We start from the raw sequence: 18834 nt of genomic DNA, 5'->3' as shown, positions 1-18834 counted from the left end.
TAAGTTGCCCTCCTTCCACAATAACCTTAAATAAATAAGCAGGTACAGTACAAATAACATGAGCTTTGGCATGATCAACTTAAACTGCATCTGCTCTGTCATTTCAAAATAGCATGATAATAATCATACAGGTGTATTACAAGGATCCAGTGAGATACTATAACTAAATTATCCAACATGGGTTTTGACATATAGTAGGCATTTAATAAATGTTTGTTGATTAAATAAATTACTGAAAATTTTATATAAAAGTTAAGGCAGCCATATTTCTCTTATCAGAGAGAATAAGTAAGCAGAGTGAGGAATTAAAGAGCAAGGTAAGGAAAAAAATAAACAGTAATTTGAAGAAACAGAATGACAGACATTTTGACTTAAAAAAAAAGTTCCTGAAATACTATTGCCAAGTTTATAAGACAGAACATTCACTCAATCTAGAATATAAGTGGAACCATTTGAGAAAGAACTAGCTTCAGAGAAAACAGAGATTCTATCTGTATCCTCAAGTCTTAGCCCAATTTTGGCTCATTGATGTTCAACAAACTTTTAAATAAAGTCTTAGGAATTAGAAAGGAGAAACAACTGCATTGCCAAACAAAAACAAAAACAAACAAACAAAAAACCTAGCATGTGTTTGTTAATTGTGGGAAAATTTTATAAATTACTTTGACAAATAATAATGGGGTCAATTTTAAGAATATATTTCTGCCAATAGAGTAAAGTTACATGTTGTCCTATTTAAGACAGTAGTTAGACATGACTTACAAAAAACCTTCAGACCATAATACTGATGCAAATGCCACCAGTCAGTTCTCGTTTTGAGAGATAACTTGCAACAAGGAAGGGTTCACCACAGTGTTTATACTGATGTCAGACTCTCCTTGGGCTTCTCCTAGCCCATGACTAGAATCAGACCATTTCTGTCCAAAGCAGTATTCCTCTAACAGGTAATCTTTGCTCTGGGGATACCTGCTGGCCTGATAGAGACATTCTCAGAGCTGTATTTGTAGTCTGAGGCTCTTCCTACACAACTGTCCTCTTGTTTCTGTCTCTGGTTGCAGGGGTCAGACTGATATCACGGTATAAGGCTCTTCTACCTACTATTGCTCCTTTCCCCCTTATCCTCCATAGGTGCCCCCCCCGTAAATTTCTTGCATTTCTAATTATTTTCTTGATGTCTGCTTCTGAAACACCCTGAATTGACACAGAGAATGATAAACAAATGTGTTTCTATAGAATTAATTACCACCTAGTAATTAGTTAAAGTGTTACATTTTCTCATGTATCTAGAAATACCTTTTTATACCAAGAGTCTTTATAATTAATGGATTATGGATTTTTTTTTCTGATCACACACTTGAAGTGCACTCTGCTAGGGAAATGAACTTTTTTCCCTCACAGTCCCCTAAAACAATCCTAGATGCCCATGAGACCTGCCGTATCTTTCCAGGCCTTCTCCATTCATTTCTCTAATAGATATTTACTGATTATCTATTAGGTGATGAAGGCACTGAGAATACAGTAGGAAAAAAAATAGCCCTGCTTCCTATCCTTATGGGAAGAAATAGTCATTAATGAACCATAACAGGCTTACATATGGAAGAAGGAAAAGTGGAGGAATGAGTCAGGTTGAAAGGAAGTAGAGAAGTAGGAGGGAAAAAAACAGGAAATTATTGTGTCATGGAAGTCAAGAGAGAAGAATTTTAAGTATACTTAATTGTGTTGAATACTTCTGAGAGGCCAAGCAGGTGAAAGAATGAAAAGTGTCCCTTGGTCTGGCAGCATGGGAATCATTGGTAACCCTACAAATGTTGCTGGTGAACTGGGGTAATAGAGACTGTCTGATGAGACTGGGAGCTTAATACTAGATGAGAAAGTGGATCCTAGATGAAGAATATAGACAACTCTTTCTGAGATTTGGCTATGAAGGAGAGGTAAGAAGGAATGGTATTTTAATATGGTTGAAGGAAGATTTTGCAAGAAAGCAGTTACTAGAGCATGTTGGTAACTTAAGACAAGGGATCAGTTAAAAGTACGAATTTTGAAAGACTGTAGAACCTCACTTCACCTGCTTTAGGATTTCAAATGATTGAAGCCATTATGATAATAATGTGGATTTTATTTTTAGAACTTAAGCTTTGTGCTTCCGAGTTCATTATTGAGGCATGAAAACTTGAATGATTTCTGGGAATTTAACATTTGTAGTGTGGTGACTACCAAGTAGGGAAAACATTTTTGTTTTGTCTCCTTAGTTAAACATTTCTTAACTCAGTGAGAATTTTGAAGATGATATAAGAAGGAAATGAATTAAAGAATATGAATTACTATTATTGAACCAAAAGGGCTGAAGCTATTACTTTTTTTCAGGATTATTACCTCTTTCTATTTCAGAGCATTGTTCCTGGTAAAACATGAATGTAGATACTATGAATTGTAATCTATCAGTAGAAAACTAATGAATGCAAAGGTTACTTTGAACTCATAAGATTCCATAATTCTGCATTAAATTCCTTTCAAGGTACACTTCAGAGACTTGGTCTCAGTTTTGCAGATGTGCTTTAAAAAATCTTTCTTTAAAAAAATTAAAGGAAGTTTTGTATTGATATTAGTTATAGAACCATAGAATTTTTTTTTCTGAGAATAATATCTAACTTTAATGGATATTACACATAATACAGAGCAACTGTAAGTAAAACAGTGGTTTAGGAGCATGATGTTACTGCAACAGGATAGATATTGTAAACATAGAACCTAATACATGTAAATATGTGGCAAAGGTCACATCAGCATCCCAAAATAAGAGTGAAGGATGAATTAAGGCTGTGGCTAATCAGCAATTCCAGAATCATTTGTTATTTATTTACTTTTGGTCAATTTTTTGTATGGCTCATTCACCCAGAAATGTTTTCGGGTGTAGTTTATACTTCCTAATGAACTTGTTCATAGAATTTTAAGCCAGGAAGGGACTTTGGAAATCCTTTATGGCTGTCAGTCTAAAATGCACTTGAAATACTATGTAAAATTTTGTTGATATATGCACAGGTCAGATTCTCAGAGATTTCATCCAATTCTTAAAGTGACTGACATAGAAGAAGCAAACATCTGAAACTGCATTTTATAGAGAAAAAAAAAAAAAACAACCAAATGCCTTGAGAACCAACACCTTTCCCAAAATCACACAAAATTTTAGTGGGGGATATTTTTATTATTATGACATTCATTTTATTCTGAAGTCCATAAAACCAAACAGACATATTCAGATTTCTTTTTACTGCCCAAATCATTTATTAGGCTCAATGTGCATGACTCTACTGTACTATTTAGGTGCTTTGGCAAAGTTTTAATTTTATTTATAAGAAAAATTAAAAAATAAGGGGAGATAGACATCTTTGCCATCACTGGGAAACATAAAGAAAAGACTATTAAAATGAAATTTATTAATTAGATGCTGAGAGGAAAGGTAGTTCGTATTTTGCATTGCACTGGCCCCATGCTAACACGATCAGTTCAAATCTGAGAAGAAATGGGATGTGCCCACTATTTTGTGTTTTTCTATTTCAGAAGTGAATAGACATCTCTATAGAGCCCAGCTGCTATTTTCATTGACTTAATGAGTTTCTTAATGCACCCCATTGTGCCTCAGTATTAGAGAAACATATGGCACATTTAACTCTTAACTATGGATTTGACTTTTTTTTTGGTATATTTTCCACCTGTGACTTAATAGTTTCTTTAAGAAATCATATCTATCGATCTATAAATATAGATATTTCTATATATCTATAGAAATATAGATAGATATCTATATAGAGAGAGTTATCTATAGATATATAGAGATATCTATAGATATCTCTATATATATAGATATCTATCTATATTTCTAGATCAATAGATATATGATATATAGGATATAATATATAGCAGTCATGCTATTTGCATGGATATATGCACAAAATAGCTTTTTTCTTAAATGTTAGCAATAACTCTATGTTCTAGAAAAGGAAAAACTAAAAACAACATAAAAATCCACCCTCATCTTAAAGTAATGTAAATGTTCAAGGCTTTTTGGAAAAGTAGTAAGAATATAGGAAAAGTTACAACAAAAAGGTTTAAAGTAAGTAACTTGATCTACTAGGCAAGATATCATAAAATAATTGCATGAATGCCCTAAAAAATTAAACATGGGCATTCTTAGAATACAAAAATATTAAGTCAGTAAAAGATGACTTAAGAACAGAAATGCAGTCGGTCAGGGATTCAGAAAAAATGGGAGGAGAACATCGATAAATAGATAAGTTTATTTTTCTTCTGGTATTGATTTTCCTAAATGTCATTTGATAATGAATCTCAAGTTATAAGTCTTCACATAAACCTTAGTACACCATTATAGATGACTAATTATGGTAAAGCTTAACATGAGCATTAAGTAATTCCCTGGGGCCACCTGAAAGAGCCTGATGTGAACTGCATTATGGCACTAGGTTTTGATGTGCACCTATTATTTTCCAAGCTTTGACTTTGAAGACATTGATCAAAAACTCCCACCTTCTACCATGCACAATAACCCTGTCAGAGGCCTGACAACACCTCGTAACAACCACCTTATGCTCACAAAGAAATGAATTTCAAAACCAAAAGATGTGAATGGCTGAGAGCCAGGGAGGAACTGATTTACCAAATTTACCTCTTATTTAGAATCCTTGTTGTGAAGGGAAGCCATTTTTTTTTTCCTTAAACTCACACAGCTTTTTAATTGGAATACTTCTAATGAAAGCTCCAGAAGACAGACTCTGGCACAAAAAAGGCTAGAAGAGAAAAGGGCAGAAATGTGTAACTCCTTTCAAAGTTAATTTTATCGTGTTTTATAACAGTAATTTACAGGAAATCATTTTCTAGGTCCTATGGCAATTTTTCATGAAGAAATAGGGAGTTGATATTTGAGGAATTGATTTACATATCCTTTTTGTGTTCAGTCAGTGGAATACAGTAGGGAATAGCACACTAAAAATATTTCTGCTTTTTAAAGTTAACTATTTTGTTTTCTAAATGAGCCTATATGACCTTTTCCTTTGTAAATTTTTATTTTGGGAAAGCGTTTCACCATTTTTTCTAATCCTGAATGGCAGGTCTTATATAACACTTTCCTTGGGAGGAAAAGATCACCTTTGAATTGAATGTCAGGTTTTGAAGGAGTAAAATTTGATATCTAATCAGAGTTTGTGATGCTTGAGAGTAAAAGGAAAACATGTTTGAAATTTCTGGTGGTATAAAAAAATAGTAAAATATTTTGCCTTGATTTATTTTACCATTATTTACGTGGAAAAATAAGGTGGGGGAAGAAAAGGAGAAACAACAAAAACTTCATCATTAAACTTTTCTAAAAGAAGATGGGCAAACTATGGCACTTTAAATTTCTCTTTCTTTCTTCTTCACACTTTTTTTTTTAAATGGGACTGTTGATAATTTTGAAAGAGTAGGTGCATTTTCAGAGTTGCTCATGAGTCATCCAGTAAGTATCGCTCTGAATAAATACATCATGGACAATTTTACCTAATGGGTTGCTTTGCAAGTCTGTACTATAGTAGAACTAACCTGGCTTTTGGGGAGAGGTGTTGAGTGTACGTAGTCTGAACATTAGACTATCTTGAGGACTTCTTCTCTTTGAAACTTTTTTTCATTTGTAAAATTAGGATAATATAGTTGGCCTCAATAAGGTGATGGAGTATTAAATGACATAATACATAAAGCTCAAGCATGGTTCATGATACACAAAAACTCACTCTTAAGAGGTAGCTATAAGAGAGATGTCCTTCATATATAGAATTTCCTTTAAGATGGTAACATTTTATGAGGGAGACTTAATGATTAATGGTTGTTTTTAAAATTAACTTACCTGGGGTGTAATTTTTAATTAGACTTCTTACTAAGAAGCCTTAGTGTTTAAAATGTGCTATTCATTCTGTTACGATCTTTCACAGCCACATAAAGGGCTTTCACATACTTCCTGAGTGAAACTGTGTTGCTGTTTGTTTAAGGACTGAACTCTGAGGAAATGTTTTCACATACATTAATTTATGAAAGTGGGTTCTATTCAGTGAAGACAAATCACAGAGCTTATCTCAATCCCTGAGCATGAATTTACTTTAAATATCCTATGAGTTAAAAAATAAAAAAGAGTTTTATAAGTTCTGAGTCCTATTTACTGTAACTGTAGAGTTTCATAAGACTTTTTCTTATGAAAAATTATCATAAAGTACCTTATTTAACATTAAACAGAAGTACAGAAAACAAAGTAAACAATAAACCATACTTAAAAAGAAATCACGCTTCAGCTTATATAAACCCCACAGAGGTAAATCTGGAAAAGATTAATTTTTAGTGTACTGGAAATTCTCAAAAATTTCAGAATGCAAAGGAAAAGTAATATGATATTAGTGCCTATTCAGCCAAACTACAAGTATGTTCTGTAGCATCCATTCCTTATTTATTTTCAAAGATATATTGAGTGTTTACCATTTGCTGGGTGTTTAGAAATGGATACAGAAAAAAAATAGTTCTTTTCCATTCCCTGTCTTTGTTTTTTCTTTTAAATTTTTTATTTTTTATAAACATATATTTTTTATCCCCAGGGGTACGGGTTTGTGAATCACCAGGTTTACATACTTCACAGCAGTCACCATAGCACATACCCTCCCCAATGTCCATAACCCCACCCCCTTACCCCCAGTAGCCCTCAGTTTGTTTTGTGAGATTAAGAGTCACTTATGGTTTGTCTCCCTCCCAATCCCATCTTGTTTCATTTATTCTTCTCCTATCCCCTTAACCCCCCATGTTGCATCTCTATTTCCTCATATCAGGGAGATCATATGATAGTTGTCTTTCTCTGCTTGACTTATTTCGCTAAGCATGATACCCTCTAGTCTATCCATCCATGTCGTGGCAAATGGCAAGATCTCATTTCTTTTGATGGTTGCATAGTAACCATCATTGTAACATAGTAACAATCATTGTGTATATATACACCACATCTTCTTTATCCATTCATCTGTTGATGAACATCTAGGTTCTTTCCATAGTTTGGCTATTGTAGACATTGCTGCTATAAACATTTGGGTGCACATGCCCCTTCGGATCACTATGTTTGTATCTTTAGGGTAAATACCCAGTAGTGCAATTGCTGGATTGTAGGGTAGTTCTATTTTCAACATTTTGAGGAACATCCCTGCTCTTTTCCAGAGTGGTTGCACCAGCTTGCATTCCCACCAACACTGTGGAGGGTTCCCCTTTCTCCGCATCCTTGCCAGCATCTGTCATTTCCTGACTTGTTAATTTTAGCCATTCTGACTGGTGTGAGGTGATATCTCATTGTGGTTTTGATTTGTATTTCCCTGATGCCGAGTGGAGGCTAAGAATCTGTACTCAGAAAACTATAAAGTACTCATGAAAGAAATTGAGGAAGACACAAAGAAATGGAAAAATGTTCCATGCTCCTGGATTGGAAGAATAAATATTGTGAAAATGTTTATGCTACCTAAAGCAATCTACACATTTAATGGTTTTTTTTTTTTTTTTAATGATTCCAGGTAAACATCTTCGTCTTGTATGGAAAGAGCTCATAGAGCAATAAAGGAAAACACTTTCCACTCCATTTTGTAATCTGCATCCTGTTGGTAGTGATGGTGGGCAGGGGGTGGGGTGAGGATAAAATGTATGGTCTCCAACAGGCTTCTTGCCATCCAAGAGCAAGGGTTCAGAGATAATGTCCTCTAATGAAGTTCTGCTTCCTAAAATGCACAATGCTGTGGTTAGTTATAGTTCTGGTATAAAGAACGATCTTTCCTTAGCTGCAGGATGTTCTTAGGAGGGAGCATTTACTGGTAGAGATTGTGTTTTGGTTAGTAACATTTCTTGGCCAATTATACATATCACCAAACCTGTTCTTCCTTCTCCCATCAATACTCCAGGAAAGGCAATGTCCCAGAGGAGACTTGTTTCTTTCCAGAACTGGGGTGCTTAGCCATTTGATGAACCACAGTCCAATGGCTGGAGTTTTTGTCAGTCTGCAGACTGGTCTCCCAATCAGGATTAATGCTCAATTACTTTTTGAAGACCCCCCAGGCAAAGAGATGTGTAGTTCAGACCCTTCAAGACTGACAAAACATAGTATTAGCATACATAGTATCCATCTGGAAAACCTTGGAGTAGATGGACTATATAAGGTGTGCTCACCTATATGCTGAAGCCATGGAGTGAATTGTACATGTTTATACATGAAAGAAGAGACAATTTCAGTCTTTTCCTTCCAAATCCACAGTCCTCTTGCCAAAAGCTTCCAGCCAAGCTAAGCATATATACTTTTAACTTTGTTTTACCAGCAGGTTAGTCCAGGATATTCTACCAGCAAGAGAGATGTTTTGACAGAGGCCTTCAAGGGGTAGTAATGATGTTTTTTAGAGATTAAGAACATTAATGAAAAATAATTTTAGACTAGACTTGGCAAATGAAATGAACCACAGACTTGGAAATATCCTTGAAGATGACTTAATGTTTTCAGTTGTCAATGGGAAAAGTGAAGCTGAGAGCCTAAATATCCAATTCAAGCTGTTTGAGCTTAGTTAAATAAGATCAGAGCCAGGCCTTATTTGTAATTGCTGACTCACAGTTCCACTCCTCTGTCCTGATTTGTTGTTTTAACGAACCAAAAAAAAAAATAGCAGTTGACTGTAAGAGATTTTGTTGTTGTTGTTGTTGTTGTTTTTTAAGATTTTTATTTATTTATTTGACACAGAGAGAGATCACAAGTAGGCAGAGAGGCAGGCAGAGAGAAAGGGAGGAAGCAGGCTCCTTGCTGAGCAGAATGCCTGATGCGGGGCTTGATCCCAGGACCCTGGGATCATGATCTGAGCCGAAGGCAGAGGCTTTAACCCACTGAGCCACCCAGGTGCCCCAACTGTAAGAGTTTAGGGTGGACAAGGAATTTGAGTAGAAATAAAAATTTTTTATTAATTATTTTTATTAACATGTAATGTATTATTTGCCCCAGGGGGTACAGGTCTGTGAATCTTCAGGCTTACACATTTCACAGCACTCACCATATCACATACCCTCCCCAATGTCCATAACCCAACCATCCTCTCTCCATACTCTCAGCAACTCTCAGTTTTGTGAGATTAAGCGTCTCTTAGGGTTTGTCTCCTTCCAGATCCCATCTTGTTTCATTTTTTCCTTCCCTAGCCCCCCAAAGCCCCCACCCTACTTCTCAGATTCCTCATATCAGGGAGGTCATATGATAATTGTATTTCTCTGATTGACTTATAGAAATGAAAAATTTAAAAGGGAGTTACATTAATGTTTTTGGACTTGGGAGGGATTTTGTTTATTAGATCCCCTTTTTTCCTTCTGATATGCCTCTATAGTTCCCATTTATTAGACCAGTTATTTTTTTTTACTTTGTTTATAAATTTTTGACATATTTGTTATACTTGCACACACTTTAATTAAAAACATGTTTCTTCTTTCTCATCACCTTTTCATTTGATGAAACTGTTGCCACTGTTAAATTGCAGCTGTTAACATCTTCTCAGTGACTGATAAGAATAGCCACAGTTCTCCATTGCTGTTAGAGTAAAAAGAAAAAAAAAGTATACATAATTTGAGAAAAAGAGAGAATATGTCGTACTATTAAGAGAAAAGATTTAAGCTTTCTGGTGTGTTTGAGGAGAATTACTAGCATTTAACATCATTGCTCCAGTTTTGGGAGCTAAGATTAGGATTACCTTTTTGAAATATTTACCTTTTAATTTTTATTTATTATTTTTTAAATATTTTATTTATTTATTTGACAGAGAGAGAGAGAGAGAGATAGATCACAAGTAGGCAGAGAGGCAGGCAGAGAAGAGGGGGAAGCTGGATCCCTGCTGAGCAGAGAGCCCGATGCAGGTCTCCATCCCAGGACTCAGAGATCATGACCTGAGCCAAAGGCAGAGGCTTAACCCACTGAGCCCCTCCAGTGCCCCAAATCTTTACCTTTAAAAGATTGATTTATTTATTTGAGAGAGAGAGAGAGAGAGCATGAGCAGGGGTAAGGGCAGAGAGAGAATCCTCAGGCAGACTCCCTAGCATGGAGTGTGACTTGCGGCTTGATCCCAGGACTCTGAGATCATGACCTGAGCCAAAAATCAAAAGTAGAACACTCATCTGATTAAGCTACCCAGGTGCGCCTTCATTGTACTTTAATGATACAATAGCACTAAAAACTCATTTATCAAATGTTAGATTTGTGTTCCACAGTTAGGGAATAACTAGCTATGGATATAGGAGTGGGTTGAGATAAGAGTGGGTTGAGCAAAGTTCTACGAGTATGAGAAAATTTGAGTATTATAGAATATGGAGAGGGTAGACATTCCCAGAGTGGTATTTTAAAACCTTGGTTGTTATAATCACCTTGAGAGTGTAAAAGACTCAGACCAAAGAATCAGTATACTTGGATTGGAGAATCTGTATCTTTTAGAAGTTCCCTAGGCAGTTCCAGTGCTTAGGCAGAGGTGCAAAACCTCTACGATAGGATGTTAGGATGTTGATATGGGAGGATGATGATGGTGGTGATGGTGTGAAGTGGGCAGGCAGGAGAAAGCTCAGACTGATGGGCCGTGTCTGCCTTGGATGTCCGCGGTTGTGATGGTAAAATTGTCATTGTTAACTTGCCATTTTAGGGTTAGAATCTGAGTTGCCTGTTAAGGTAGTTGAATATTATTTTGAAGAACTGACAGAGTCCTGACTCTCCTTTCTATTAAGAACAAACACTCCTGAATTTTCTGCTGCAAATGCTCTTGGTTTAAAAGCAGTATGATCTTTTCTTACAATTAAGGACATTAAATGCATATTTTAAGAGTGCATATTATGATATTATTTAAAGAATGGTCTAAATAACCTTTCCCAGTATTTTAGAATAGAAATGTGAAGTATTTTTGAAACAGCTTTAACACAGTTGCTGCTTATAAAGAGTTCCACATAAGAAACGCATAAAGAGTTCCACATAAAAAACGCATAAAGACATTTAAGCGGTCACATTTCAAAATATAATAATACGTGCCATTCAAATTCTCATTTGTAAATAAACAGAATGAACGAGAAGAATCCGAATGTGAACGAATTCACTTCATTATTTATCCATTGTTTTGATGCAGTCCTAGGACCCATTTTAAATAAAGCATCTTTCAGGTGCATATTATTTGCCATCTGTTGGGCTGTGCTTTCTCATTAACATTGGACATGCTACCATCCTTAAACCTCACCCGGGAAAAGAAAAGGGAAAAGGAAAAACAAGTCCACATCCAAATTTTCAAACTTGCTTAGGAGAAGTGTGGGACTGAGAAAAGAACTTACGATCTTCTTACTTTAAGAAGGGTGGTAAGAGGCATGGTAGAAGGCATGATTATTTCACAAAAATAGACGTTGAGGAATTCATGGGGAGGCAAGTGGGAGAAAAAGGCTTTTTTGGAGAATGGACCTTAACAGCCCATCAAGACGGTGTCTTGTGTCCCCCACCGTCCCTCCTCCCAGGCGGTCCCACTCCCCACCCGGCCCGCCCTCCCAGGGCTTCTGCACTCTGCCGGGGTGGGCGGGGTAGCTTCTGCAGCCGTCCGTTCACCCGCTCAGAGGGCTGAGCGCGCTGAGCATAGGGGCATTAACTTAGCGCCCCGGGACTCTTGAGGCTCACCGGGCATCTGCGCCTCTTAAGAGTCTCCAGAGCCCGGCGGGAATTCTCTCAAACTTTGTCGGCTTGTGGGTTGGAGGCAGCGGGACCGCGGCCAGTCCTTGCGGCCCCCGCTCCCGGCAGGGTTGGCTGTGGACAGAGCACTTTGCTCACCAGACTTGGAAATGGAGCAGTCACAGTGTGGCAGCAGAGACCGCAGCGGCAGCGGCCGACCCCACTTGGCCCCGGGGCTGGTGACGGCTGCCCCTCCAACCCCGTCTTCGGCGTTGCCAGTACCCTCGGGGATACCAGTTCCTCCAACTTTCCTGAGGCCACCCAGCCTCTTTCTGCGGGCAGCCGCAGCCGCCACGGGAAGCGGAGGCTGTCGGTCGGCTCCGGGACTGGAGAGGGGTGTGGGTGCGGTGAGCTGCGGCTACCCGCGGACACCCAAATGCGCCCGTTGTCGCAACCATGGCGTCGTGTCGGCACTCAAGGGCCACAAACGCTTCTGCCGCTGGCGGGACTGCGCGTGTGCCAAGTGCACCCTGATCGCCGAGCGCCAGCGCGTCATGGCTGCCCAGGTGGCGCTGCGCCGGCAACAGGCCCAGGAAGAGAGTGAGGCCCGGGGGCTGCAGAGGCTCCTGTACCCTGGTCCCTGCGGGCCGGGGGGTCGGACATCCGGAAGCAACAGCAACAGAATGGAGAATTCCCAGGCCTCCAGCGGCCCTGCGGCGGTGACCGCAATGGAACTGAGTGCCTTGAGGCAGGCTAGTCTGGCGACGCCTGCTTTCCAAGTAGTTCATCCAGATAACGCGGAGCTAAAGCAAGGTAAGTTGGTCTTTCATTTACACTTTTGCAAAGGAAAATGGTTGTTTGGGAGAGAGACTCTTGGAAACAAGTAGCCGTGCCTTGGTAGTGGGCAAGAAAAGTTGTTTAAAAGAAGCACTCATTTAAATTCTGGGAAACTGCTCTGTAATAGGAATGTTAATGAGGATGTTAGAGACACATCACCTTGGAGGGGCTTTCTGTACCATTAGGTGGTAGGATAAGATAATGTAAAAGTGAAGAGGGAGTAATCAGATGAGCAACTCAGGCTAGGAATAGAATTTGCACACAAGTTGATATTACTTTGGGTGAGTTAGAACTTCAAGCAGGCGTTAGAGAAGCTGGATTTTGGACTTGCCCTATACTCTTTTCAGCTATAAAACCAGAGTTAAACTTCCAGTCTTGCTGGGAAAGTCACTGAAGGTTGAGACTACAGTTCCTTATCTTTTGGGCAAACCTTTGCTGGCAGCTACCAAACCTTTTTTCATCTCCTTTTCTTCCCTTAAATATTTTAAGCACCACCCCATGACTGTTTGTTAGCCTCCAAAAGTGTAGAAAGCTCTAAATTTGAAGTTTCAGCTCTTTTCCTTAGAAAAGAAATTTATGCTTTCCAGATTGGTAAAACCAATAGGAAGAAGAATTTCAAAGTCCAGTATTAGGGATTTCTTACCCAAGGAGTTTTAATTTTTTTCCTCTTATTTTTTGAAGGCAAAACACCTCATCCCTTTTGTTATGTAAAAAAGATATAAGCATTCTTTATTAGCTTTATCTCAAATTAACTTTTCCTGCTGATGCAAATCTCACTGTATTTTATTGAATTTCTCAGCCCTCAACAGGTAACACTAGGAGTGTAAATGTCACTTCAGTATTTTTGTATAAATTCAAGACAGGTTGTATCATACGAAATTCTGTGGTAATGGAAAGTAAGTTATTAGAAAATTTCCCCAAATTCTGAAAATTGCAGATCTTTTTGGATCACAGGATGTACTTTTGAAAAAGACTCTCTCTGTATTTAAATAAAGCATATATGATTTTGTGTTCATCTATGCCATTGTTTTGCCCGTTCTAGTTCCTTTCAGTGCAGATTAAAACAGATTAATCTGCAGAACAAATTAAACATGTCTCATGAAAAATCAAAGCATTCTGAAGGACAAAGTCATTAAGCAAATGATAACTGCTATAAAAAATAAAAATTCTGTAAACTAAATTGTCAGTGAAATCTTGCTGATAACTTTCTGTTAGACCTTAATTTAAATGTTTTGGGGGGGTACCCAAAGTGTTCATTTTATAGGGTCGGATATTTTATTTTATCCTTTGCCTCAGTTGACGTACTTTTTTGAAAAGCCATGTCTGTAGCTTTTCTGACCTTACTGCATCCTCTTACCCAATATCTGTGAACTGCAGTAGTCTGTTTAATTTACTCACCTCATTAGACAAAGACTAGCCATGATTCAGGGGTGAATATGATTTTTCTGCATACAGAAAAAACTTAAAACTTATAGACAGAAGAAGGAAGACTATATGTATCCAACACAAGACAAAATATATGATGATAAAAATAAAGAAATAGAACCAGATATAGGAGCTTAGAAAACAGACATGGTGTAAATGATATCACAGTATCTTAAAGATACCTTATTTTCTAGTCTTATGCAATCAGTACTTCATTGCATCATATTGTACTCTGTGAGAACAGTATAATAGTAAAAATTGTTTTGTGCATTAATTGCTGTAGACATGAAGTTTTGATAACTTACATGTTTGGTTGGGGGGGAGTATATTTTGTGGATCATAGTTAGAAATAAAATGTAATGATGGACCAAAGCCAATCTCTCCCCACTTGGTAGACTTCATTAGAAAAGTTTCATTGTTTCTTTTAAAGTTGAAAATACAAGAGAGTCTTTGCAGTCTTACAGGAGCAACATCTTTTCTTTTGTCATCTCTTTGATACAATGACATAATTTTTAACCCTCAAAGTGTTAAATTGTACACACTTTAACTTTAAAATTAAAGATATATAGTATAGATACTTATTTAGAATTTAGGAGTGCTTCTTGAGAAACCAAATCATGTATGCAAATCACTGCTTTATGCAGTATTTTTTTGGTTGGCTTCATAACATTTGTAGAAAAAGAAAGCTTGACAGAAATACTCTGAGTATCCTACTTGACAGTTTACTTTTTTTAAATGGAACTAGAGGTAGAATAGGCGTATATAATAAGAGGAAATGTGAACCAAAATAAAAGTTATTTAGTGAATGTATACATTATTATTTTCCTTGCATAAACTACAAAAGGCATTTTAAATGGTAGTGTTTTATTAATATGCTCAACATGTTGAGGTATAAAATCAGATTTTTGTGTAAAAATATTTTTCAAAAACTTCCCCTAGTATTTGAAGGGAGTTGTGATTTGAAGTAAATAACCAATACATTGTTTTTACTAGATGCTTTAAAGATACGTACAGATTGCAATAGTGTAATAGTGCAGTTTATGATTTTCTTTTAGAAACAACTTGACTGTAAAGTTTTTTTTTTGGATACTTCCTAGGGATTGAAAAAGAAAGTCCACATTTCATAGGGAATTATTAAAAAATGCCAAGTCTTTATTATCTCTAACATAAAACAATATATATGAGCTCTGGTATGATATGAGATTGGTACAGTAGTGGTCATTATTGGTTTAGATTTGAAGTGAAATCAAGAATTTTTTTTGTTTTTCACATTATTCAGGTAACTTAGTTGGAACCTGACATGTGAGCATTAAAAAAAAAAAAGAACATTGAAATATAATATTATTTATTAAATAGAATGTTCATTTTCATACTGAGATTGTTCCTTCATTTGACTTCTTATCTAAACAGTCATTTTACTTAGGTTGTTTTTGTTTGTTTGTTTGTTTGTTTGTTTTGCATAGTGTCATTTTGGGGGAAAAAAAAGCTCCCTGAGATAACAATGAAATTTGGATAAAATTTAGAAAATCTCAAATCACCAAATGGGGCAAATAATGTGAGATACTGGTTTCACTTTAATATTTGGGATAATAATAGACTTTTATCTTCTAATTTCTAAATTAACTAGAGCATTTGTGTATTATATAATTTTATGACCTTGGAATAACCTAGTAAATAGCATTTCCCCACTATTCCAGTATCTTTACTTCTGAATGACCTTTTAAAATTCTTATTCATTAAAGTTTCTTGCAGCAAATAAATATTACTAATATAGTTAGTAAATGAATTACTTTATCCAGCATTATTTTCAAGTAGGCAGTATACTCTGTGTTTTGGAAAGTTTTCCTCTATCTGATTTCTTTTTTCTTTTCTATCCCCCAGAACTAAAAGAGAGTAAATGTGACTCATGCCAGAGTGGACAAGAAGAGCCAGTCTCTAAATCCCATCAGTGTACTTTGGGATCATCTCCTAAGTCTAATGGTGTCATTGGAAAACAAAACATCAGGCCATCTATTTCAGAAAGCTCAAACAAGGAAGATAGTATTCAGCCTCTTCACCTTGGGGAGCTATCAGGAGGGGAAGAGAGTCCCAGATCTCTGTCATCATCTGATCTGGAATCAGGAAATGAAAGTGAGTGGGCCAAAGACTTCATTGCTGCCAGAGCCAGCCTTCCCACACTGTCCTCAAGACCAAGAGACCCTCTTGATATCCTTACCAGGATTTTTCCAAGTTATAGGCGTAGCCGACTGGAAGGCATTCTGCGCTTCTGCAAAGGGGATGTGGTTCAAGCCATTGAACAGGTCCTAAATGGGAAGGAACACCAACCAGACACCAGGGACCTAGCAAGCTCAGGAGAACTGGAAAATACAGCTTTTCAGAGAGCGTCAAATTTTAGTTTAGGTGGAATTGGTTTTGGAACTCTAGGGAATAAATCAGCTTTCTCTCCTCTTCAGACTGTTTCTGCTTCTTATGGAGGTGATTCAGGTCTCTACAGCTTAAATCCTAGACTAGGTATCAATCCTTTACGGCTGGCATATTCCTCTCCAGGAAGAGGGCTCTCTGGTTTTATGTCTCCTTACCTAACTCCGGGGTTGGTACCAGCGTTGCCTTTTCGACCAGCTTTGGATTATGCGTTTTCAGGAATGATTAGGGAGTCTTCCTACATTCCCAGTAAAGAATCAGTAACTGGTGGCAGATTGTATTCCAGGCCAAATCAGGACAATCTGTAGTATTTCCTCCTATTCTCCCTTTTTGGAGTATTTCTAGAAGCATGCAATTCAGCCCACACGCCCACACCTATTAATGTGTACGCTATTTAATGTGAATGGTGTACTAGACCTTAGAAATGCTGTTTTTTTTTTTTTAACAACCAATATGATAGATTTGAGATCGCAAGATTCTTCTTTAGCATTTACTAAGTGAAAGAAGCATTTAAACATTATATGTGCCTTGAGTAAAGTCATTTCAGGAAATATTTTTACTTTTATGAATTTTCTCCCTAAAATATCATTTGTAGAATTCCTATTTTATAACTATACTTGTTTATATTTTGTTGAAAAATGGAGCTTATAGTTTTAAAATACATTTTTAAGTGTAAAGCAACCCAGGATATAAAATGAGCTAAAAGGAAGAATTGAAAAGTTGAGGTAGTTCCAAATGACTATTACTTTGAACTTTTTCTTTCCTTCTGTTCCTTGTACACAGGAGAGAAAAAAACTATTCAAAATATTTTAAAGCATTTTATTTACATATAAATAATTAGTAATAAGTAAAACTTTTGTGAAATTTAAATTCCTTATTTTTTCCTGAATGTCTTATTTTTCATTCATATCTACCAACTTTGATAACAAATTCCATTAATAAAACATTTCTTTTTAAAGTGAACTTTGTAAATTACACAAAGCCTATGAAGTGTATTTTAGGAAATGAGACGGCACCATCTCCTGGCCACTATCACTAATTGCATCTAAGTTCTGGTAGAGTGTAGGAATTAGAAATGAATGGTTTCCTAATAGTATAAGTTGACCTTATTTTGAAACAGTCATTTTGAATCATGCTACACAGAAACTTTCATATTATAAAGTGAACGCCTACTGGGGGTGGGTAGGATTTTAATCGTTGTATCTGGAGTAATATTCCTTTCCATATGTTTGTGGCAAGAATATGGCAGCCATTCTCAAAGTTAAAAATAGTCTCGCTCAGAAAATTTAAATACTTGCTTAGGTAAATATTGATTGACTATAGGTAGACGAGGCTTAATGCATTGAGGAGAATTATAAAATTTCCAATGGGGAAATATTATCATTACATTTTAGAGGATTCCTTGAGATTTTAGTAATACTTTTTGTTCTCCATCTGGAGCATACAGAAGCTTTTTATTTCAGTAAGTGGAATGTCCCTAAAACTGATTATAAAATAATTTCATGAAGTTTTCTTTATATGTCATCATCATTATTTTTTTTAAGGACAGTAGCTACATTGTTATTGTTAGGAATAAATGAAAATGCAGCTGCGGTGTAAGATAGTTGATGAATTAGAAATAGTTTAAACAGCTTGGGCAACATGATTCACTAAAAATTTCTTAAATTATATGTATGTATGAATGCATGTGTGTGTATATGTATGCATATATTTTACCATTAAATACCATATTAAATGCCTAGAATCTGATGATGATTTAGGATGTAGCTATATTTAATATGGTATGCGTTATTTTTAGTCGTGTGAATATGAGAAAGCAAATCTTGTAAATGTAATCAATATTCATTATTTATTTAAAAAAATTTAAGATTCTAAGCCTAAACCATAATACAATGCCTGGCAACTAGTTGATATTCAATTAGTATATACTGAGTGAAGGAACCATTTTGGATAATAGATCTCTCTGAGACTCTGGTAAAACCAAAGAACTCTACACAATGGCCTACACAGAGTTTTGCATATAATTTCATGGGGCTCTTGAATCTCTAAAGGCCATTCACCATTTAGTTTAGGATCCTTGTGATTCTTAAATTGTTTCCATTGCATTGATTCATTTTTCAAATGCTATTTTTTTGAAAAGTACTAGGTTCTATAGAGGATACCAAATGTAAAATACTGCGCTGTCAAGGAAGTTACATTTTACAATAGAGATCTGGTTTAAAAATACAACAATGCTAGAGTAATTGGATTCTTTATGTGATTCATATAATAATGTGCATGTATCCATTTGAGAAGCTGAATTGCTTTTGAACTGGGGGAGTACCCATTTTGAGCCATATTCAAGTGAAAACGTAATTTTATAATCTTAAAACAAGTTAATTTACATAATGCTTTATACATTTCATACTCTTTACAATAATTTTAGAACTAAATAAGCTTATAGA

General features: G+C 36.2%; 1 protein-coding gene across 1 annotated transcript; it reads left to right on the top strand.

Annotated features, from left to right (window-relative positions):
* The first annotated feature begins 11668 nt into the window (after window positions 1–11668).
* DMRTA1 (DMRT like family A1) lies at window positions 11669–17146 on the top strand. The gene is made up of 2 exons (XM_032308219.1): window positions 11669–12520; window positions 15851–17146. Exons 1-2 carry the CDS (start codon window positions 11878–11880, stop codon window positions 16696–16698), a joined length of 1491 nt encoding a protein of 496 aa, XP_032164110.1. The 5' UTR covers window positions 11669–11877; the 3' UTR covers window positions 16699–17146.
* The last annotated feature ends 1688 nt before the right edge of the window (window positions 17147–18834 follow it).

The sequence above is a fragment of the Mustela erminea genome, chromosome 12, assembly GCF_009829155.1.
Source record: "Mustela erminea isolate mMusErm1 chromosome 12, mMusErm1.Pri, whole genome shotgun sequence".
Lineage (NCBI taxonomy): Eukaryota > Metazoa > Chordata > Mammalia > Carnivora > Mustelidae > Mustela > Mustela erminea.
This window is presented reverse-complemented; position numbering and strand designations above follow the sequence as displayed.